This window comes from Loxodonta africana, chromosome 3 (genome assembly GCF_030014295.1).
Source record: "Loxodonta africana isolate mLoxAfr1 chromosome 3, mLoxAfr1.hap2, whole genome shotgun sequence".
In the NCBI taxonomy this organism is placed as follows: domain Eukaryota; kingdom Metazoa; phylum Chordata; class Mammalia; order Proboscidea; family Elephantidae; genus Loxodonta; species Loxodonta africana.
In genome coordinates, this window is record NC_087344.1 from 186,311,128 (window position 1) to 186,332,873 (window position 21,746).

The 21,746-nt window shown below is 44.6% G+C and overlaps 2 protein-coding genes and 1 non-coding gene across 5 annotated transcripts; 2 read left to right on the plus strand and 1 right to left on the minus strand.

The window, feature by feature from the left end:
- The first annotated feature begins 7,803 nt into the window (after positions 1 to 7,803).
- On the plus strand, positions 7,804 to 14,827 carry SNAPIN (SNAP associated protein). Of its 3 annotated transcripts, XR_002786981.2 has the most exons (6): positions 7,804 to 7,995; positions 8,261 to 8,307; positions 8,562 to 8,680; positions 8,979 to 9,399; positions 13,853 to 13,934; positions 14,689 to 14,827. XR_002786981.2 is itself a non-coding variant. In XM_003415085.4 (4 exons), the coding sequence occupies exons 1-4, from the start codon at positions 7,853 to 7,855 to the stop codon at positions 9,078 to 9,080; spliced, it is 411 nt and encodes a 136-aa protein (XP_003415133.1). In that variant the 5' UTR covers positions 7,804 to 7,852; the 3' UTR covers positions 9,081 to 9,639. The 3 variants fall into 3 exon arrangements, 1 of the variants encoding a protein (XP_003415133.1); XR_002786982.2 differs by lacking the exon at positions 13,853 to 13,934; XM_003415085.4 differs by lacking the exons at positions 13,853 to 13,934; positions 14,689 to 14,827 and having other exon boundaries at positions 8,979 to 9,639.
- ILF2 (interleukin enhancer binding factor 2) lies at positions 9,792 to 16,661 on the minus strand. Its single transcript, XM_003414914.4, has 14 exons — positions 16,552 to 16,661; positions 15,843 to 15,902; positions 15,280 to 15,322; positions 14,722 to 14,826; positions 14,102 to 14,179; positions 13,654 to 13,756; positions 12,964 to 13,029; positions 12,522 to 12,638; positions 11,958 to 12,036; positions 11,397 to 11,484; positions 10,959 to 11,020; positions 10,757 to 10,871; positions 10,451 to 10,541; positions 9,792 to 10,308 (listed from the first exon to the last, which is right to left on the minus strand). Exons 1-14 carry the CDS (start codon positions 16,554 to 16,556, stop codon positions 10,148 to 10,150), a joined length of 1,173 nt encoding a protein of 390 aa, XP_003414962.1. The 5' UTR covers positions 16,557 to 16,661; the 3' UTR covers positions 9,792 to 10,147.
- A 244-nt stretch (positions 16,662 to 16,905) lies between these two features.
- TRNAM-CAU (transfer RNA methionine (anticodon CAU)) lies at positions 16,906 to 16,977 on the plus strand. Its single transcript has one exon. It is a non-coding gene; the product is annotated as a tRNA-Met (tRNA).
- The last annotated feature ends 4,769 nt before the right edge of the window (positions 16,978 to 21,746 follow it).

The window sequence follows — 21,746 nt, forward strand, 5'->3', positions numbered from 1 at the left end:
GCCCCTGGCACTGGTTTCCCTTCTTCCTTGTGCAGTTTACTGTAAGACAAGAACGCTACCTCTCCGCCAAACCAGGCTGGTTGCCACTGGGCTGTCTAGCACCCAAAACTGTTGGGAGGTTTTGTGTTTTGGGGGTGGGGGGGCTGGGAAGGAAATTTTGGTCAGGGCAACCTGGGCTTCAATCCTGTGTGACCTGTGCTACTTGACCTCAGGATTTGTGAGTCCAAGTGCTTTAGGTAATTATGTAGGATGGAGAACTTGAGGGATAGACCACGTGGGGTTGGTGGACAGAACCACACTGACATAATTAACCAGCTTGACCTGGTTTCCAAGTGGTGCAGTGGTTAAGCATTTGGCTGCTAACCAAAAGGTCAGCAGTTTCAATCCACCAGCTGTTCCTCAGAAACCCTATGAGGCAGTCCTCTGTCCTATAAGTTTGCTATGAGTCGGAACTGACAGCAACGGGTTTGGTTGTTTTGTTTTGTTTTTTTAAATACTGTCATTATTTCCTCTTAAAGGTGGAATGTGGGGCTGAAGGTCATGAGCTCAAAAATGTCCATAGCCTTGGAGGGAGCAAGGAAAGGCTCTTCTGTGTGGACAAGACCAATTATAGGGCAGGCTCCATTTAGTCGCAGTCCCTAAGGCTTCTGAAGTGAGGGAGGTGCTGATTGACAGTAGGCAGGATACCCCTTGCAAACCAAACATGGTTGTCTTGTAGCAGGCACCTCCCAGGGCGTCCAAGATGCTTTTATTTTGGAAGACTGGGAGTAAGCTGCAGAGTGAACGAGTTAGGGTTACTCACCCTCTTCCATGACAATACCTTCCAAGGCCCGTTTCTGTGGAATTTTGTCCAGAGTTACCCTTTCCAAATGCTCAGCCTCTTTCCCAAGGTGGCTAACAGGTATGTTCCCCTCAAATATGACTTCGTTTATTTATCTGGGGCCTGCCTTGAGTGTGTTTTTAATCTGGTGGTTTGTAGCTGCCCGCTTTCCATCATAATCAGCTGAGATCCTGTGTGTAAGAAAAGGAATGAAACGGGCACTTAGAATCTTGGACCACATGAGAGTAACGAGGGACCTGGAAAACAAGAACTTCAAAAGAAGATGAAGTATTCTGAGATTGGGGGAATTTAGCAAGGCACCAGTCTGAAAGCCAAAGAGATACAGTGTGAAGGGAGCTGGAGGAGTGGACAGGCATTGCTCACAGACGCTGGCTACTCAGCTGCTGTTGGGTCTAGAGCCAGAGTACCTGATTTAGGCTAGAGAAGGGAGGGACCACAGAGGGACCTCTGGCAGTGGGAGTCTGACTCTCAAAATGCCCCCTTCTAACTCCATGCACTTAACACATCTGTGCCCATCTTTCCTTGTTGAGGGGTCTACACACACTTCAGGCAAGGTTACAGGTTCAAACTGAAGTGTTGGGAGTCTGGAAATGGTGAGAGGAGCACAGGGTGGCAGCAAGTGTCTGACAGATGGAATTCCTTTGGGGCCCCCTCCCTTCCTGCCTACCTCATAAAAAGATTGATCATTCCAGTGGGCACGCAGAACTCCCCTGCCAGCCACGGGCCCTTGAGCCTTACCTGTTCCTCACTACAGTTGCCAGTCTCCTGAGGCCTGTGCCCCCCTCTGCCATCTTCAGTCCCTAGAGAGTATCCTGGGTGGAGTGGGACAAAGACAGTGAGTCTCACTCCTGGGTTAGCCTTTCATTCATTCAGCCACCATCTGCCATATAGACCCAAACAAGGCATTATTGTTGTAAGACAGTGGGAGCACAGAAAAGAGATTGATGAGCTGCATGTTGAAAGTCAAGGGAAAGTTTGACAGAGAATGGGGAAGAATATTCCACGCAGAGTGTGAATTACTTAATATGGCCCTTCTAGCCATAGTCTCACACAATGATTGGGTGGAGCTCTGCAAATAATGTGTTTGTGGCCCACCAAGGGGATTGGACATCTTGCTGCTAATACAAATAAGGTGTATGGAAGCTGTGATGGTTAAGATTATGTGTCAACATGGCTAGGCCATGATTTTCAGGTGTTTGGCAGTTATGTAATGATGTAGTCATCCCCCATTTTTTGTGATCCGATGTAATTATCCTCCATTTTGTGATGTAAATTCTAGCCTCTATGCCTGTGGTTATGGTCCAATTTGGGAGTGAGTTGTCTGTTAATGAGGCAGGATTAGGGTGGGATGTATCTTGAGTCGTCGCCACCTTACTTAGAGGGTGTGACTCAAGTCACCACCCTTACCACCCTTATTTGAGTCACACCCTTGCACCGCCTTGCTCAAAGTAAGGGGAGTTTCCTTGAAAGTATGGTCTGCATTCAATTTATATGAATGTTCTGGCAAAGCTCTCTCTTGCTCTGGAGTCTGCATCTTTCTCATCATCATCTGACCTCCAGTTCTTGGAACTTGAGCCAGCAGACTGCTGTCTGACCTGCCAATTCTGGGATTCACCAGCTTCCGCAGCTCTGTGAGCCAGCAGCCTGCTGTCTGATCTGTCGATTTAGGTTTGTCAGCTCCTGCAATCACAGGAGTCAGGTGAAGCCTCCAACCTGACACCTGACCCAAGGACTTGGGACTTGCCAGCCTCCACAACTCCGTGAGTCATTTCCTTGATGACTCTTGAGTTCTGCAAGACGTTGCAGTGAATTACAGAACCCAAAGGACAGGAGAGAGAGCACTGAGGGGAGGAGGAGTAGTTGATGTTAGAGATGATGGAGTGCTACAGCAGTTTGGAAAAGCGCTGGACATTTGGGACATCTTTAACCTCTGCTTCATAGGAACCAGTTTTGTGCTGATGCTTATAAAAGAAATAATTCATTCACAGAGGTAGTAATAACATGTTCTGACCTTTGGTTCAGAAGCCTAAAAGAGCATTTCATACACTGGGGAAAGTGAGCATTCAGCAGATCTCCAAGGTAGAATAAGAGAGAGAGCTGATAAGTTGGGGTAGGTAGCCTGGAGCCCAGTTGTCTGCTAAAGGGTTTAGGCTTTGCTTTGGTCAGCCAGGAGGCACTGAAGGATTTTAAGCAAAAGAGGGACAGAGGATGATTTACACAGAATACTGGTGGAAGGTGAGGATGGCCTAGAGAGAGCCACAATGGAGTATGGGAAAACATAAGGGCTCCTGGGTTAGTCAAAAAAAACCAAGAGGACCTGAATTGCAGGCAGTAGCAGTGTGAGGGGAAGAAGATCACACTCGCAACAGTTTCCTAGTGTAAAAGTGGTATGGTGGGGGTGTCTGACCTCCTCTAACTTCACAAGGGGGGAGGAGAAACAAGATCAACAGCCCAAGGTTGATTCCTATGAGGTGAAGGTCAGACAGACCTCCTTCTCTCCAACCTTTTTACCAGTTCTGACAGTTGACCCTCCCACAGCACTCGCTACTTCTCTGCTAGATTCAATAATTCATAGGAATTGCCACAACACAAACTCACAGACAATTACGGGTTTATTAGGGAAGTAACAGGTTACAATTCAGGGTACTGTTCTTTTCTCAGGATAGCCTCTTTTCAGCCATGCCTCTGCCCTGCTAGGGTAAGTGTTACCAAGCCCTTTAGCTCCACCAGTAAGTACCCATCCCCCCACACACATTCCTCCAGTAAGCCTTGGCCCGAAGGCACTCAGCCCTCTCTTCTGTGGGTCTGTGAGCCTAGCTCCACCAAGTGCCCGGAGGCACCCCACTCCACCAGCAAGCCTCTTGACCAAAGGTACTCAGCTCTTTGGGTCCATGGGTCACCAAGCCCCACCGCAGCTCTCTTGCACCAGTCTCCTGGTTTTGCTGCCTCTGTTGCTGCCGTTTCTCTACCACTGCTCCTGTGCTCCTCACCTGGTGTTACAGCTCTCTCTCTATCTCCTGGATCTAGTAGGTTCTCAGCTCAGAGATCCTGGGTCCAAAGGATGCAGTGTCCTCCTGGCTCTTCTTTCTTGGTAGCAGTCAGGTCCCCCTCCGCTCTGGGATTGGCTCTCTTTTAGGCTTAACAGTTGGCAAAACTGACCAATCTCCTTGTCAGGGTTCCATACACTTATTTGCATGGTACCAACTCCACAGGGATTCCATGCACCTTATTTGCATTATCAGCAAGCTGTCCAATCCCCTTGGTGGGCTACGAGCTCCTTATTTGCATGGTCCCACCCATTTTGTGGGAGTCACAATGACTATGGGTAGAAGGGCCATATTAAGTAATTCATTGCACCGAACCTAGGTATCAGATGTCTGGGATGTCTGTGGGAGTGAGGGAAAGAGAGAAGTCAGGGGCAGTTCTCAGCGCTCCAACTTGAACAACCAAACCCGTTGCCGTCAAGTCAATTTTGACTCATAATGACCCTATAGGACAGAGTAGAACTGCCCCATAGGGTTTCCGAGGAATGATTGGTGGATTCAAACTGCCGACATTTATAGTCACCAGGTCTCCATAAGAGAAAGGATGTGCATATCTCCTCCCTAGCCTGTTCTTGCTCTGTCTCCATAGTGCCCCCATGTGGTGACCCCATGGTGTCTCACCTGGAATCAACTGAAGCACTGTTGCCCACCTACCATCCACCCCAGTATCCACAGCAGCTACCCACTCCCCATGGCATCATATCTTGGTGAGAGCCAGGCATCTAAGCAAGAGGGTCTAGCTGAGGACAGGATAAATTCTGATGGCGGCACCTTCCTCCCCTCCTCCAGGTTCCTTGGGCTTTGTCAGACAGTTCCAGCTACAGATTCATCCCCAGCAGCCCGCCAGAAGTAGGAGCAGGACTGGGAGGGAGATGAGGGGCCCAGAGAGGGCCTGGCCTGGTCTCTGTCCCCCTTCTCCTCTTTCATAGTTGTCCCCACCTCCTGCTACCTGGAGCCAACCTCCCATTGATTCTCCAGGGACTGTAGAAAGGTCATGGGTGCCCAAACCTCCATTGCCCTGGGCTCTGGGGGCCTTTAAGGGCTCACCTCCTGCTCTGCCCTATCCCTCTCCCCTCATATACACACACACATTCACAGACACAATTGCCACAGTGGACAGAGTGCAGCAGGGCAGAAGGACCCCTGAGGATAGAGGCTGAGGCCTAGGAATAGGGCACTGGGACCTGTGATGATGGCAGCATCTCCCAGTCATGTGCCTCTTACTGTCTGGGGCAGCTAAGGCTACATGAGCCTTCTTTAAAGGATTCACTTGATTATTTACGCTTGATTTATTTTTTATTAATTTCTTTACCCTTTAGTGTAAAGTGATTATAAGCCCAAAATTTAAATATCAGTTGTGAGCATGGCAGAGGACCAGGCAGTGTTTTGTACACAGGGTTGCTATGAGTTGGAACCGACTCTAATTCTCTCTGAGCAGGGATATTACTTAATCTCATAGGTATTTTAGAGTGCAGACTGACCTGGAGGTTGGAGAAACTAAAGGCAATGAGACCAGTCAGGAGCCTGTTGCAATAGGCCTCATTAAAGACAAGGGTGAAATCAAAGTGATAAGAAGAGGAGTGGAAAGTAAAGGATAAAGACAAAACACACAGTGATTTTCCTCAGGGAACTAGCCTTTGAAGTAGGATTACCAGGTGAAATACACACACTAAAAATGTATTCATTGTATATATGAAATTAAAATTTAACTGGGTGTCCTGAGGACTTTTTGTTTCTTGTTTTGTTTTCTAAATCTGGCAACCATATTTTGAAGAGATACCTGAAAGGACTGTGGCCTGTGTGAGACAAAAAATTTGATTTGGCCTTTTGTCTCTGGTTCCTAAAAATAGCCCTTGAAATTCCTGAGCCATCAAGGTGCCTTTTGTTTTTCAAAATGCCAGGCAACACTTAAATATGTGCAAATGTAGTAAACAAAAAACCAACCAAGCCCAGTGCCCTCGAGTCAATTACAACTCATAGCGACCCTATAGGACAGAGTAGAACTGCCCCACAGAGTTTCCAAGGAGCACCTGGCGGATTTGCACTGTCGACCCTTTGGTTAGCAGCCGTAGCACTTAACCACTATACCACCAGGGTTTCCGCAAAATGTAGTAAAAAACCCCAAAATTCCACAGCTGGTATGAAAGGAGGGGACCAAGATGCAATCAATCATGCATACTTATCGTTGCATCAATCATTATGCATTAAAGCCCCATCATACAAATTCATTGAGGTCCCAATGACTAGGGGAGCTGGGACCTTGAAGCTCACTTTGGCTTTCTGGAGTGCAGAGAACACCCATGCATGGGACAGAGTGCCACATCTAGTGCATCTCTTTGCTTGTAGCCTTTCTGGTTTATAATAAATGGGTAGCTGTAAGTATAGGTAGTCTCTGTGAGTTCTTTGAGTAATTCTATCAAATTATTGAACCTACCAGAGACAGTGAGACTGAAGTTTGTTTATTTGTCAGAGGCTAAAAAAAAAAAAATTTTTTTTTTTTTTTTTAGAAGGATACAGTCCTAACTTGAAGAGGCCCAAATCTGGGTGGCTAGGGTCAGAAACCCTGGTGGTGTACTGGTTAATTGCTACAGCTGCTAACCAAAGGACTGGCAGTGTGAATCCGCCAGGCGCTCCTTGGAAACTCTATAGGGCAGTTTTACTCTGTCCTGTTTTTTTGTAGGCTCAATATGAGTCTGGATTGACTGGATGGCACTGGATTAGGTTCAGAGAAAATGCCACATGGGTGGCTGGTGTCAGAAATGGAGAAATGGGGATTTTGGAGATTAGCTTTGTCAGCTATTATTAACCCACACCTAACTCAGGGGCTTCTTGTTAAGGCACTGGACCATCAACCTTCAAGGCTCCTTCCCAGCCCAGGCCATCCCCAGTTTGCTCTTCCCAGAACAGGCCTCAGGAACTTGGCTCTGTTTCATTTCTTCTTCAACACTGTCATCACTCTTTCTGTCCCATGGGCTTCCTCTTCCCAAGGCCTGACTGTGAAGCGGACTGCAGTTGCCCTAGCTGCCCCCTTCTTTGTTAGCTAATCCCAAAATAAACCTCCAGTCCCTCATGAGAGTTTTACCTTTAATCACTAGAGGAAAGATATAGGGAAGAGAAAAAAAAAAAAAAAAACACATACACACACACAATAAACAGCAAGAAGTGTGCAGGGCTTTAAAGTTACCACTGTTGGGGTCTCAATTTATAGCTACTGACTCCCATTTTCTCACAGCGATTCCAACGCTTTCTCCGCGTTTAAACCTGGGGATGAAACGCAAGGCTGAACATTCTGGTGCCCATTTATCTATACGGACCCCTTTTGTCTTCCAGGAGCATATCTGCACACAGGCCCTCCTTCTGCATGGCCCAGAAAACTGCTAGCCACTGGAACATCTGGGAGCTTGAGGGACAGAGGGCTGGGTGGGTCTCGGTGAAAATTCAACAAGAGATGTAAACTCTCTGGAAAGTCATGAGAACCAAAACCAGGGAAGCTTGTCAAGGGAAGAAAAAATGAACATATGAAAACACGTAATTTTCTATACAGTTCAGTGCCATTAGAAATATACTTTTTAGTTTAGAAATATAAAAATATACTGTGAATATAAAATGTTTTTCTCATAAAGTTAACATGGAAAGGCTACGGACAAATGGGAGATTAGTATTTTTCATCTTTCCCCCCAGCGGGGGAAAAAAAAAAAAAGTTGCCCCGTCCCTCACATCCTGCAGGCTGGAAACTAAAATTTTCAAAAGCCCCCACTGCAGGGCCTATAAAGAACTACAACTCCCAGGGGGCTCTAGGGCGTGGCCCTTGACCACAGCCTGCTCGCTCCAAAGACACCATTTCCCAGAAATCCCAGCATCTGGTTCGGAGACGGCATTTCCCGGACGCCCCCTCGCGGCGCACTTCGGCTGAGCTTCAGTTCCCGGCGGCCCTCGCGGCAGGTTCCGGGTGTAAGGATAGTTCGTGATGGCTGGGGCTGGTTCTACGGCTGTGTCCGGGGCAGGGACTCCGGTGGCGGGGCCTGCAGGCCGCGATCTTTTCGCCGAGGGGCTCCTCGAGTTTCTGCGACCAGCCGTGCAACAGCTCGACTCTCATGTCCACGCGGTCAGGTGCCCGAAAGGGTGGGCGGGCCTCTTGAACCGGCTGTGTAGGGGCGGGACCGAGAAAGGGAGGAGCCAAAATGGAGTCTCCTGACGTTCAGGTGGGACCAAGAATCAATTTGGGAAATTGATTGAAGCAGGGCAGAACGGGCAGGAAGGCAGGTGGAAGGTTAAGTTGAGGCTTGCTTCCCTCAGCACTTGAGAAACGCATAGAGGAATTAGCTTCACGAGCTCCTTAGTTGCCTGACCGTGTGGGCCTTGTATCCCTTTGCAGAGAGAGTCAGGTAGAACTCCGGGAACAAATTGACAACCTAGCAACAGGTGAGTGAACATCCTCCTGTACTCGGAATTCTCCCACACACTGTCACTACTTTGTTTTGCCAGCCTCTGGGTTTGGTTTATCACTTGCTTCCAGGACGTCAGGGCTGCCAGTGCACACCTTCCAGGGTTGCCTTAGGTCTCTAGTGGCTGTGGCCTGTGTGGGTGCAAGAATGTTTTCCAGCCCATTACTAGCCTACTTTCCCTGAGAACAGATGAGCCAGTAGGTGTTAGCTGCATCTGATTTCCATCCCCAGAACTGTGCCGCATCAATGAGGATCAGAAGGTGGCCCTGGATCTTGACCCCTACGTGAAGAAGCTGCTTAATGCCCGGCGACGAGTTGTCTTGGTCAACAACATTCTACAGAATGCCCAGGTAAAAGTGTCTTACCAACGGTGATTCTTTGCTTTGTAAGTGCTCAAAGTATTCTTCAATTTCCAAGAGGTGTCAAAGTCCTCAACACAGTTTTAAAGATCTGGGGAAAGAATTGTCAACTAGTGTCAGCCATAAAAGAAAGTTTTTCTCAATGCCTAGTTGCTCTTTTATGTTCTTATATATATCTTAGAACACTTTGAGATGGACCAAACTTGAAATATTTTTTAGCACCTAGTTGATAGTGACCTCTAAAGCCTTTCAGAGAGCAGTTAATTAGATTTCAAATTGTGTTTTATAGGAGAGGCTGAGGCGGCTAAACCACAGTGTTGCCAAGGAAACAGCCCGGAGGAGAGCAATGCTGGATTCAGGAGTTTACCCTCCTGGTTCCCCAAGCAAGTAACACAGGCCAGAAGATAGGCCCGTGGCCTGAGTATCCTAAGTACTCTTCCCCAGCTGCCTTGTCATAGCCATGATGAGAAGACTCCAGGAGACACTTAAGCCCCGTAGACCTTGAAAGAGCAGTCAGTCCTATTATTTGAAGAACTTAAAACCTGACCCATTCATGTGGGGACCCCAAGAAGCTGGTGTACAGGACTCAGGATCCCAAAGGACTTACCATGGCTCTTGCTTCCAAGAATAAGCTGAGGCTTCTCTGTTTGATTTTTTAAACTACATACTCAAGACCCATCTCCTTCTCCTTCTTCAGCCTAGTTAACAAGGTGAGGCTCCGTCGGGTATGTGCCTGGTTGTAGGGCCTGGGCAGCATGTCCTCTATGACTTCTCATTTTCCTTTGTTTACAATGAGGATTTGGAGGAGGCAGCAGACAGTCAAGGTGAATGACCCCTGTCCATCCTCTATTTGCTGATTGCACTGGCTTGAATATAGTAGTAGTGTTGCTAGAACCATTTAATTCAATAAATGCTTCAGCAGTGTTCTAGATTACTCTGGTATGTGGAAAGGCTTCTGAGTTGTTTGTACTTTAATTCACATAGTTTCAAATTATGATTGTGTTTATAATTTAAAAACTTATGTACCATTTTCAGTTAAGAGTATAGAAAGCAAAAGGAAGCGAGGGAAGCTGTCGGGTGCCAAGGAAAAGCAAGACCAAGAGCCCCTACTAGGAAGTACTTTAATCGTTTTTCTTAGAAAAAAATTTCCAGACACTAACAGTTTACAACATTTCAACAATGAAGTACTGGTTGAGAGCAGTTTCTAGGAGTTGGGGATTCTAGAGTAATAGGAAAAGCAGTATCCTGCTTCACTATAGATGGATGGCATAGTCATAAATGGGAGACTTCTGGCTGCAGAGCCAGAATCAGAACTCAGTGGAATGACACTTCCTTCTCAAGTTTAGTTTCCTTCCTGCTGTCTCCCCATCCCACAGAAATGCCACCATGTAATGCCCAGTAGCCATCGGCTTAGGCTTCAAGTCTTCCACTTAAGTAGGAAAGGGGATGAAGAGAGGGTCACTCCTGAGTCTCCATGCTTTCCTCTTCCTCTCCTTGAGGTGGTTCTTCTGTATTCTCCTCCTCCTCTTCTCCTTCCTTTTTCTCTGGTGGCTTCTCATAAGCTTTCTCTGAAGGTGTCACTATCACTCCATCCCAGGTTGATATTTCAGAAGCAAGATCTAAAAAAGAAAGGTGATTTCAGCCAAGTATCCCAGCATACAAGTCATGATTTACATGAAATATTAAGAATCTGAGTAGTGTACAAATTCTTTGTAGGCAACAGAGACTATATAAGGAACCCCTGACCCAGTGGTTACTCACAGCTGGCATCACCCTCCTGGCCAAGGATCTTCCTGAAGCCTCCATGTGAGAGGATTCGGACCAGCGTCTGAGCTGTGTAGCAGACCATGTCCTGAAGGAGAGCAAAAGTGAGGTTAAATTTGCAGGGAGAATCAAAGTACCTTATAAAAATAGGAGATGAAAACAACTTTTACTCTCAGGACCAAAATCTTTGAGGACCCCAAGCCCCTGACCTCTCTCTAAAGACTCCATTTCCTTTGCTTTCTGGTCAGGAGTATTTACGAGTAGAGTAGAGCAGAACAGGCCATTTAATAGGTGTCCCAATACCTGCTGTTCCAGGGTCATGACTGTGTGTACTCTGAAGTTGCCACTCTCACAGGGATCAGTGATACCCACTGAACCTGGCAGGAACAGTCCTGCAGCCAGAATCTGTAAGCAACGCCTGACACAGAATGGGAGGTATTAAAGGAAGGTAAAAAAAAAAAAAAAAAAAGTACAAACAGCCCAAAACCAAAGAAGCAGACTTTACCTGTATGCCACGTTGAGGGCCAAAGGCTGTCTGGTGGGGTTGTTCATCACGGCATAGTGCCCCTGGAAAATAATTCTATCTTTAAAACTTTAAATCCACATGAGGAAAGCTGGTCGTCAGGACCCAGTCAAAACTGTCACGTTCAGAGGCAATTCTGAAATGGCTACTGAGTAATCTGAGTAACCTCCAGTATGGACACAATAATGAAATGATAGCAGTAAAGAAAAACACAAAGGAAGCACTGTAAGTCGGTAACTGACCGTTTAGTTCAACACTCCAAAAACCTAAGGAAGTAATAAACTTTGAATTGTTATTGGATTACTTGTCCACCAATGAAATTTCTTTTAAGCTTCACCAAATTTCAGATTCTGGTTGGTTTCAGAGTAATTATTCTTATGTAGGGATGGTCAAGAAGTCCAACTGCCCTTCTTTACTTACCAGTAGGTCGAGAATCCAAGGTGTGAGGGGTTCAAAGCCAGGAAAACGAATCCTCAAGTCTTTCAGCAGTCTAATGAGAACTTTAACTCTGAAGAAAAGAAACCGAGAGATATAAAAACAAAAACAAAACAAAACCCACTGCTGGCAAGTTGATTCTGACTCATAGTAACCCTGTAGGATAGAGGCGAACTGCCCCACAGAGCTTCCAAGGCTGTAAATCTTTACAGAAGCAGACTTGCCACATCTTTTTGTGCAACAGCTGCTAGGTTCGAACCTCCAACCTTTCAGTTAGCAGCCGAGTGCTTAAGCACTGCACAACCAAGGATCCAAAAATTAAAAGTAATAAAATCACGTACTTCCACACCTGAAGTACAGAATTGAAGCTGACTGTATTATTTCTAGAAGTACATATTCCTTCTGCCAAGTCTAAACTTGGTTAAGGAAAAAAATCAAAATTAGATCACATCCAAAATAGTTTTGTCAGAGGAAATATGGGGGTATCCTATTGTTCACTGTAGTTAGGGGGATCAAGTAATCTTACATGTTCAGGGAGGGACTCACGTGGACTGAGAGGCGTTTTCCTCAAACCAGCGGGCATGCCGGATGGCTGCTAAGGCACTCTGCAACACCTTGATGTCCACTAGAAGACAAGCAAAGGTCAGACATTCCTATCATTGAGCAAACAATCGAATCCCACTATCACAGTCCAAGAACTTAGAAGGAGGCCTGGATAACTTAGCTCTTCCTTAAACCACTCCATGTTTTCCAGATTAGCAAACTGCTTGTCTAAAAATCACTATTTCTCCCTCAAGCCAACCCTAGAAGCACGCAAGAATCTACGATTTTCTTCAAAAGCCTATCTCCCCTGATAAACATTTCCTCAGCCCTTTTTTTGATTAAGTTCTCAAACTGCTTTCCTAGCTGTACTGTCTTTGAAAATTTCATTAGCAGGCAGGGAAAACGATCTCCAAATTACAGAGGGAGATAGTGAAGTTCAGGGTAAACTAAGGTCCCTCAAATCCCAGACACTTTCATGTGGGCTAACAAGCTAAGCAACCTCAACAGCAATGTTACACATGTTTTTAATTTCCCCCAACTTTCCCAGCAGTGGAAAAAGGGACTAACAATGGAGTTCTGGGTCCAGTTTTCGGAGATTGGGTGGCACTGTTGTGATGAGAATCTTCACTGTAGCATCAGAAGAACTGATCTCAAAGCCAGTTTCATTGGTCAGCATGGTCAAAACTAAAGGAAAAAAAAACTATTAATAATTACATTCCATTAAATGATCAAAATTAAATCCAGGGTGGGAGTGGGGTAAACAGACAGGTTGTTTAAAACAGCAACAAGAGTCCAGAATGAAGATTTAGAAACAGGACTTAGAAGAGAGGTGAAATGGATTTTGAACACCTGAGGTCCCTGCCAAAACCTTTCCCAACAAAAAACTCTGCTGCTCTTCCATACAGCCTGACCTGACTTTGTTACAAGTGAACTAAATTATACTCTAAGTGTCATGAATTAAACTGGCTCCTATGGCCACTAAAATACATTTTCAACAACCAACTCAAACCTTCAGAAGGATCTTGTGCTCTTAGGCTTTCCACAACTTTGTTCCCCAGGGCAGCAACGGCTTCCACTAGATGAGAGAAAAGGAGATAATGTTATAATACTTTGACGATGTTTTATGTATTTTTCACCACTAAAAATTGTTTAAAAAAAAAAGGAAAAGAATTTTATGTAGATTTTCTAAACATCTCTAAGCTACTTTGCACACACTTTTAAAAGGGGGAGCTAAGGCTTGGAAGTAGAAATTGGAGGGCTCAGGGAACAGGCCAACCCTTCCTTTAGGAAAACCCTTTTCCTATAGCAGGGTTTCTCATCAGTGGCACTGACATTTGGGGCTGGATAATTCTTTGTTATAGATGGGCTGTTCTGTGCACTGTAAGATGTCTAGCACCATCCCTGGCCTCTAGCCATTTGATGCCAGTAATAAACGCACCATCCCCGCTCCAGTTGTGACAACCAAAAATGTCTCTAGATCAAATGTCCCCTGGAAGCAAAACTACTACCCCCAGTTAAGATACTGCCCTACAGTAACTGGCCATACATTTCTCACAAACACTCCAGAGTTTGCCCCTTATCACCTGAATACACATTAAAAAGAAAAAAATTCCCATTTGTCTTCTTAATTTTGAAGATTACTATGCCCCAAACCCAAACACTGTGTTTTGCTACCATGGCCACAAAGAGATGCACTCACATGTTGGCAGAATCTTTAGGATTACCACCAGGTCAGCCACATTGTGTCCTGTGGTCATTGTTCCCTTTTTATATGATCCTACCTGTCGGACTTCTTCAATTTGCTGTTGGAAAAGGGATTGCGGAAGAAAAATTTAGAAGAAAAAAGTCTGCCTTGTTCTTTTTGGAGCTCTATTACAACAAGCTTCTTTATTACCCAGATCTGGATGCAGCAGAGATCAAATCATATCCCCAAAACAACCACATGAGAGCCTGCTAAATCATGGATAACTGATAACGATGGTATGTGTCTCATTTCCAAGATCAGTACTACAAAGGAATGCCACTGTACTCTTCCACTTTAGGCTGGGATTTGGATAAAAGGCAACTGAAGAATTCAGACAGGAGCCAAGGAAACATCCATGGTACTAAGCCCGCCCTTTCCTAGAACTAAATCAACAAAAACTCACCACTTCAAATGTCCCTGGGGCCACGATCAAATTGTCAATCACATTGTTTATTTTTGTCACCAGAGAAAGGATAGAAGCCTGAAAAACAGCATGAAACAAAAATAACCTAAAGTGAAAAATTACAGTTTCTCAAGGTTTGAGTATTTTTCTCTAATCCCTTCTATACAAGCTGAGTCAGTACGAACATTAAAAAAAATCCCATTGCTGATGAAGTGATTCCAACTCATGGCGACCCTATAGGACAAGGTAGACCTGCCCCATAGAATTTCCAAGGAGCATCTGGTGGATTTGAACTGCCAACCTTTTGGTTAGTAACCAAGCTCTTAACCACTTCACCACCAGGGTTCCAGTACCAACATAAGGGCTTTAAAAACAATTTGACCCTGCTGGCCTTCAATATGCCAGAACAAATTTTGATCCCATAGATTCCCCCAATAAAAATCTGACTGCATATATAATCTGTTCATGTATTCACCTGGCTGTTTCCACTCATATGAGAAATGAGAATAATTAAACCTTCTGCAGGGTTTAGGCTTTGATAAAATTATTTTTAAACTCACCCATATCTACTTTTCTAACCTTCTCAGGGAAATCTCAGAAGGGAAGCCAAGAGAACATACCTGTTCAGCAGAATTGGGAGCAAGGTCCTGATTCCTCTTCAGCAAGGCCTCACTGAAGGATGTTTCATCAGGTGCTGGCTTGACCCGGGGGAAGGCCATTTCACACTGAACCAGAAATAAACAACTATTACATGTTCTATTTACCAAAAATGATATACAGGAAAGACTTATTTCTGCTGCTACAACAGAAAAAATGAAAATAGAAAATTCGGCACTTGGTTTTATTCCTGAAGATGTTAATACACGGATACAATCTGTAAGCAACAGCCATAATTTAAGCTTAAACTACCTTATTATTAACAGATAAGCCAGGAATACAATTAATTATCCAAAATAAAGATTATAATCATATTACTGCCAACAGTAGCCAAAGAATTCTCTCTTCACCCTGCTGACAATTTATGTGAAGCAATCTACAAAACCCCATACCCATTCACAGACCCCTTTTCCTACTCTACCCACCATTTGACTTCATTACAGGGAGATGTTGGGCTCCATCTCTACATCTACAGATAAACTGTGGCCAAGAAACTCATATTAACCCAAAGTAGTACTCACCAAATAGAAATCAAATGGGATATGAGGCACAAAGGGCCTGAACCTAAAACAAAAAAAAATAGTCTAAATTATTCACAACACAGAAATCAAATCAAATGAGATTTCTGGCACAAGCCAAAACAATGTTTTTATGTTTCCTTCCAAAAATTCGGTTTTCTAGCACCTCTTACATGCTGAAATCAAGAGGTACGTACATCTTTTAGCATTCCAGAGGTCACTGAGCCTCCTAAACATATAAAACTTTGAGAGAAAAAAATGATCACTCAAAATTATAATTGCATACTGCACCCCAACCTTTCACCCAACCACTGACAACTGGTAAATATGATCATATATCGTGGTTATAATGTATGAGGAATTTTGAAAACATGTCTGTCCTCCGAATCAGTGAGAGTCTGCTGGGGGGTATCCTTGTTAGGAAAGTGGGGTCAAACTCATCATTTAACAGGACAGCATGTATTGCTAAACCATAGATGGACCTCACAAAAGCGGACCATTTACTCTTATTTAGGTGTTTCAAACAGGAACCAACCAGTGCAAAGATGTTAAAAACTGGCACTCACCCTCCTCCTGGACCTCCTCTGGAGCCAAAGCGCCCACCCCGACCACGGCCTCTGTCACCCCTAGAAATGCATAAGAGGATTTTATTTTCTCTTGACTTCAATGAAAGCATCTCCACTCTACCAGCCACATCATTTCAAGCTAGCCTGCCTCCATCGCTCTGAACCTCCCTTGGGAAGTCAAGCGACCCCCATCCCAATCATTTACACTTCTCCCCCAGCCCCTCCCCTAGGACCTCTTCATTCTGGATAATCACAACCCATACGCCAGGTAATGACGGGGCCCAGATACCGAGGCCCTACGAGAAACACACCATAATCCCTAGGACACGCCAATCCTAATACTTCTGGGACTATCAATAACATAGGAGCATATACTCTATCAAGCACTTGGCATTGAGGATGAATGCGACACGTTCCAGCCTGCTCAGTCTCAATGGGGGGTACTCCTCCCGGGACCCGAGCACACCCCCGTTACCTAAGCCCCTAAAGGACGAAGGTGTCAAACCCGCCTCCCCACTTCCAGGACCCACCCCATTCCCAGGCCCCAGTTTCCCGACCCGACCGGCCTCCGACCCCTCCCCGTCTTCCAGGACAGGAGTTATCAGGTCGTAGGCTAGCCCTCCGATATGCGGCCTCTTCAGCTCCTCCGACTTCCCCAAAATTCCAGTCGAATACTGAAAACATTCCTAGGGCACCCTGGCCCCCTTACCTCATGGCGCCCTAAATCCCGAACAATGGAGGCCACACAAACCGCCTCTTCCCTCCCGAGGAGCCAACAACTGTGGAGGCCGCTTGCCGGCGTGTCCCAACAAAACCCGGCGCGATTGGCTCCCGCCTTACCCCATCGCTTACGCCTATTGGTTTATCCTGGCAAACCGGAGAACCAATTAAAAAAAAAAGCATGGTGTGTCAGGAATCAGCCAATAAGAACAGGTTTAACAGCAATGGCTACAATTTTTGAACAGACGCTAGATGGCGCTGTGCAACAAATCAGACCCCCCTCCCTCCCCCCCAGTACATTGAAAACTTTCTATATGAGTTTTGTGACACAGTTTTACCAGGTAGCAGAGTGGCGCAGCGGAAGCGTGCTGGGCCCATAACCCAGAGGTCGATGGATCGAAACCATCCTCTGCTATCTGGGAGTTTTTTGATTGCCCCAGCAAGAAGAATTTGCGTTATTTCAATTTCTTTAGTAGATGTGAGCTTCATGTTTCTAATTTCTCCTGCCTCAAAAATGCGGCATTCGGAAGCTGTGTTTAACACTAGCAAGTGAGATGGGGATTTTAGCTATTTCAGGCAGCAGTGCAGAAAGCTAGAAACTTGAGACAAGAGAAGCTAATTTCAGAGAGGAAAAACCCTGAATGGTGAGGGATTACAAAGAAAACAGAAGCACGTCTTGGAGAGATGACTCAGATGATGGGACCCCGGGAAGCGGCAAGGAGAAAAGTAGCGAACCATCCCTATTCTCCAGCTTCGCTCCAGTTCTCGCCTCACTTTACAAATTCTCTGGAATATTTCATCCTTCAACCAGGTTTCGTCAACAACATGTACGGATTTACTGTATTTGCATTTAAATCCATCGTATTACTATGTGCTCTCTGTTGTCTCACCTGTAATCCCTTTTCTCCCCTTTCTTGCCTTCTTTTGCATTCATAGAGTAACGTTTATTATTCCGTCCCTCCCTCCCCCATCAATTGAAAATTACATACATTTTTTTCTACTTCTTAATGTTGAGTAATGTATTATGCCCATGTAACCACCACCCAGGTTAAAACAAAGAACATTTCCATGACCTCCGAAAATCACTTCACACCCCTTTGCCCTGCCCCTAGAGGCAATCACTGTTCTGATCTCTATTATTATGGATTAGTTTTTGTCGGTCCTTGAACTTCATATAAGTGGACTTATACTGTATGTACTCTTTTATGCCTGGCTTCTTTCGCTCAACTCGTTTTGAGATGCTCGCACAGATTTGCATTGATCAACAATTTATTCTTTTTTATTTCTGAATAGCATTCCCTTGTGTAAATATATCACCATTTGTTTATCCATTCTCCTGTTGATGATGTCAGGACCGAAAACAGGCTGAGACATGCAAACACTTTTGGGTTGTTTCCATTTGAGGTCATATATGTAAAGCTGCTATGAACATTTTTGTAAAAGATTTCTTGGGGTCCTATACATTCATTAATCTCGGGTAGGTGTAGGTGTGTATATGTACAGTATTTAAATTCTATATTTTAAGTCTCAGAAGACTTTAATACTTATTTATTAAATTAATGGTCATTTAGAGGAGCCCATACGTGTGCCATTTTAATGCTCTTTATACCTTCCTGCATCTCCAACCTTCCATCTGGGGTAATACTCCTTCCGCCTGAAGAATACCCTTTAGAATTCAGTGCTTCCCTACTGGTGGCTGACTCTCTTGGTTTTGGTTTGTCTGAATATATTTTTATTTCACAGTTGTTACTGAAGGATATTTTCTCTGGGTATGGAATTCAAGCTTGAAAGTTATTTTCTTGCAGCACCTTTACAATATTATTCTACTGTCTTATGGCTTCCATTTTTTGCTGTAGAAAAAACACTTGTCAGTCTAATTGCTGCTCCTTTGAAAGTTATCTATCCTTTTTTTTTTTCTTTTTTAAATATTTTTTCTTTGATTTAGTTTTCTACAGTTTTATTCTGCTGGGTCCAGGTATGGATTTTCTTTTTCTTAACCTTGTTTGAGGTTTGTTGAGCTTCAAGAATCCATGGCTTGACGCCTTTCATGCATTTTTAAACTTCTCAGCCACCTCTCTCCAAATATTGCTTCTACTCTATTTTCTCTCCTTCCTGAAATTCCAAGTAAAGGTGTGTTGGCCTTTCTCACAGTATCCTCTATGTCTCTTTCATGTTTTCCTTTTCTTTTTTGTTTGTTCGTTTGTTTTCCATGCTTTATTCTGGGTAGTTTCTTCTGTCCTTTCTTCCAATTCACTAATTGATCCTCAATCAAGTCTAACCTGCTGTTAAATGTATCGATTGATCCTTAATTTTGGCTTTTGAATATTTTGGTTCTGGATTTTCTATTTACTTTTTTTTTTTTTAATAAAAGCTCATCTTTCATGAAATAAGAATCATTATATAGCTTTTAATGTCAAGTCAAAGAACCATACTATTGGAAATACAGCACTGTCCCATTCCCACAAAAGTAATCTATTTACTTCAGGTTAACTCTTCTCCTAAATTTCCCCTAGGAGTACAGCCTTTCGGGGTCGGTCCTAACCTAAAACAGGAAGGTAGTTTACCAGAGTCCTCACCTTTGGGGATATTTGCATTCCAATTTTTGTCTCACTAGCCTTACCACCTGTCTGTCACTTTGTCATATTGTGGTGACTTGCATGTTGCTGTGATGCTGGAAGCTATGTCACGAGTATTTCAAATACCAGCAGGGTCACCCATGGTGGTCAGGTTTCAGTGGAGCTTCCAGGCCAAGACAGACTGGAAAGGAAGGCCTAGCAATCTACTTCTGAAAATTAGCCAGTAAAAATCTCCTGGATCACAACAGAATAGTTTCCAATATAGTGCTGGAAGATGAGCCCCCTAGGTTGGAAGGCACTCAGAATACACAGTGACTGCAACAATGGACTCCAGAATGCCAAGGATCGTGAAGATGGTGTAGGACCGGGCAATCTCCTATTCCATTGTAGATGGGATCGCCATGAGTCAAATCCACTGAAAAGCAGCTAAGAAAAACAACAGCCTGCCAGCCTATTTTCTGCCACCAGTTCTGGATCAGCAAATGAACCCAGGGCAAAAACAGCCCTACAGCTGGGCTCAGCTCTTTGTTTTCTTGTCCTTTCATCTCTCAGACCAACAATTCCTCACTATCTTATTAGTTCTTTGATTTTTGAAAAAATATTTCTTTCAGCACTTGTAGTTGTCTCCAGCTCAGTTATTTAGTCCAGCGATATTGAAAGAGGAGCTCAATAACCATATTTTTCGCAAATAACCTGCACACCTAAATAACGTACCCACACATATAACGCACATACTGCCTAGGAAAATAACGTGCAAGGGGGTTGCTCCGTTGGCAAAAACATAATACGTGCATCATTTGCATAACAACTCAGGGCTAAACTGTATATCTAGTCCAGTCATTTCTTCTGACTCCAGCTCCACTAACCTAGTAGCTAATGGGACACCTCCATTTGGGTATCCACAGTCTTCTCAAACTCAACAGACTAAAATTGTTTTCATCCCCACCCAGCCTCAGTTATTTGTAAACTGTCTTCCCTTCCCAAAAATCTAATTGATTCTACTTTTGAAACATCTCCCAATCTCCTATCTACCTCCACTGCCTCTGGAGCCCCCCTTACAGGATACAGACATTAAGCAATTCTTAGTCTATCACTGTCATGAATTGAGTTGTGTCCCCCAAAAATGTCTGTCAGTCTGGCTGGGCCATGAGTCCCAGTATTGTGTGATTGTCCACCATTTTATGTGATTTCCCTATGTGTTGCAAGTCCTATCACTATGATGGAATGAGATGGATTAGTGGCAGTTATATTGATGAGATATACAAGATTAGATAGTGTTTAAGCCAATGTCTTTGAAATATAAAAGAGAGAAGCAAGCAGAGAGACAGGGGAACCTCATACCACCAAGAAAGCAGCGCCAGGAGCAGAGTGCGTCCTTTGGACCTGCCGTTTCTGCACTGGGGTGCTCCCAGACCAAGGGAAGATTGATGCATCACAAGGACCTTCCTTCAGAGCCAACAGAGAGAATCTTCCCCTGGAGCTGCGCCCTGAATTCGGACTTCTAGCCTAGCGGACTGTAAGAGAATAAATTCTCTTTGTTAAAGACATTCACTTGTGGTATTTCTGTTATAGCAGCACTAGATAACTAACACAGTCACACAAAAGCTTTCAGGGTCTGCCCTCAGCAGCAGGTTCTCCTCCTCAGTCATTCCCGTGTGCAAACACCTTACATGCTAGGTCAGTCTGAAAACAACTCCTACCATGACTAGGCAGGTGATGTGAATGAGTGAAGCAGGGCAGGAACTTGGATGAACTAGGCTCATCCAAAGGATCTGAGGAGTAATTTGTTCCAGTTGATTGATTATGGGGGCTGCAGGACCGATATTGCCTGCTCCTCCGATATTTCAAGAAAAGCCAGAAATTGAGATGTTTACGTGTCGTCTGCTAATTTTTTAATGCGGGAAATGAAATAAAATATAGGTAGAGAGTGAAGGCCAAACAAAACATGCCTGCCATCTGAATTTGGCCCGTGAGCGCCATTTGCAACCTCCGCTCTAGACCATAACAATATTCAAAATTCTCCTAGAATTCCGTATATAGGAACGATACTTCAGTATTCTGTTCTCTCTGCACAGAATAGCTTTCTTAACCTTCAATTCTTGTCGAATTATTTGTAAATTTTCCTGATCCCCAATCCAGGCAGAATTCATAGCTCTTATCTGAGCACTCTGTGGTGCAATAGGTAAGCCTTTGGCTGCTAACCAAAAGGTCGGCAGTTCGGATCCACCGCTGCTCCTTGGAAACTGTGGAGCTGTTCCAATCTGTCCTACAGGGTCACTGTGAGTCCGAATCGAATCGACGGCAACGGGTTTGGGTTTTTATGCTTTAAATGTGGGCATCTTAGCAATTTATCCATCTCTCTGTTGTAGTGCTTAACCATATTGTATTGCGCTATTTGTCCCAAACAGAGCTCCTCAAAGGCACGGACTATATACACGCATCAAGCCGGGCGCTTGAACCATAGTCGGTCCTTTGGCAATGTGCGCTGAATCGATGAAGTTTGATCTGTCCTGCCTACGCGCAGGATTGGGGGGTAAGCGACGCAATACCGTCAATGACTTCCACTGACCATTAGAGGGCAGACTGACTCCACGGAGGTCTGGACCAG

Coding starts and splice junctions, on each gene's coding strand:
- ILF2 (XM_003414914.4), bottom strand. Junction 11,485..11,957: donor GAAAACGCCTCTCAGTCCAC/GTGAGTCCCTCC, acceptor TCTTTTCTTCAG/AGTTAAAGTTCTCATTAGAC. Junction 11,021..11,396: donor CTTGGATTCTCGACCTACTG/GTAAGTAAAGAA, acceptor ATTATTTTCCAG/GGGCACTATGCCGTGATGAA.
- SNAPIN (XM_003415085.4), top strand. CDS start 7,853: ATGGCTGGGGCTGGTTCTACGGCTGTGTCCGGGGCAGGGACTCCGGTG. Junction 8,308..8,561: donor AATTGACAACCTAGCAACAG/GTGAGTGAACAT, acceptor TTCCATCCCCAG/AACTGTGCCGCATCAATGAG. Junction 8,681..8,978: donor ACATTCTACAGAATGCCCAG/GTAAAAGTGTCT, acceptor TGTGTTTTATAG/GAGAGGCTGAGGCGGCTAAA.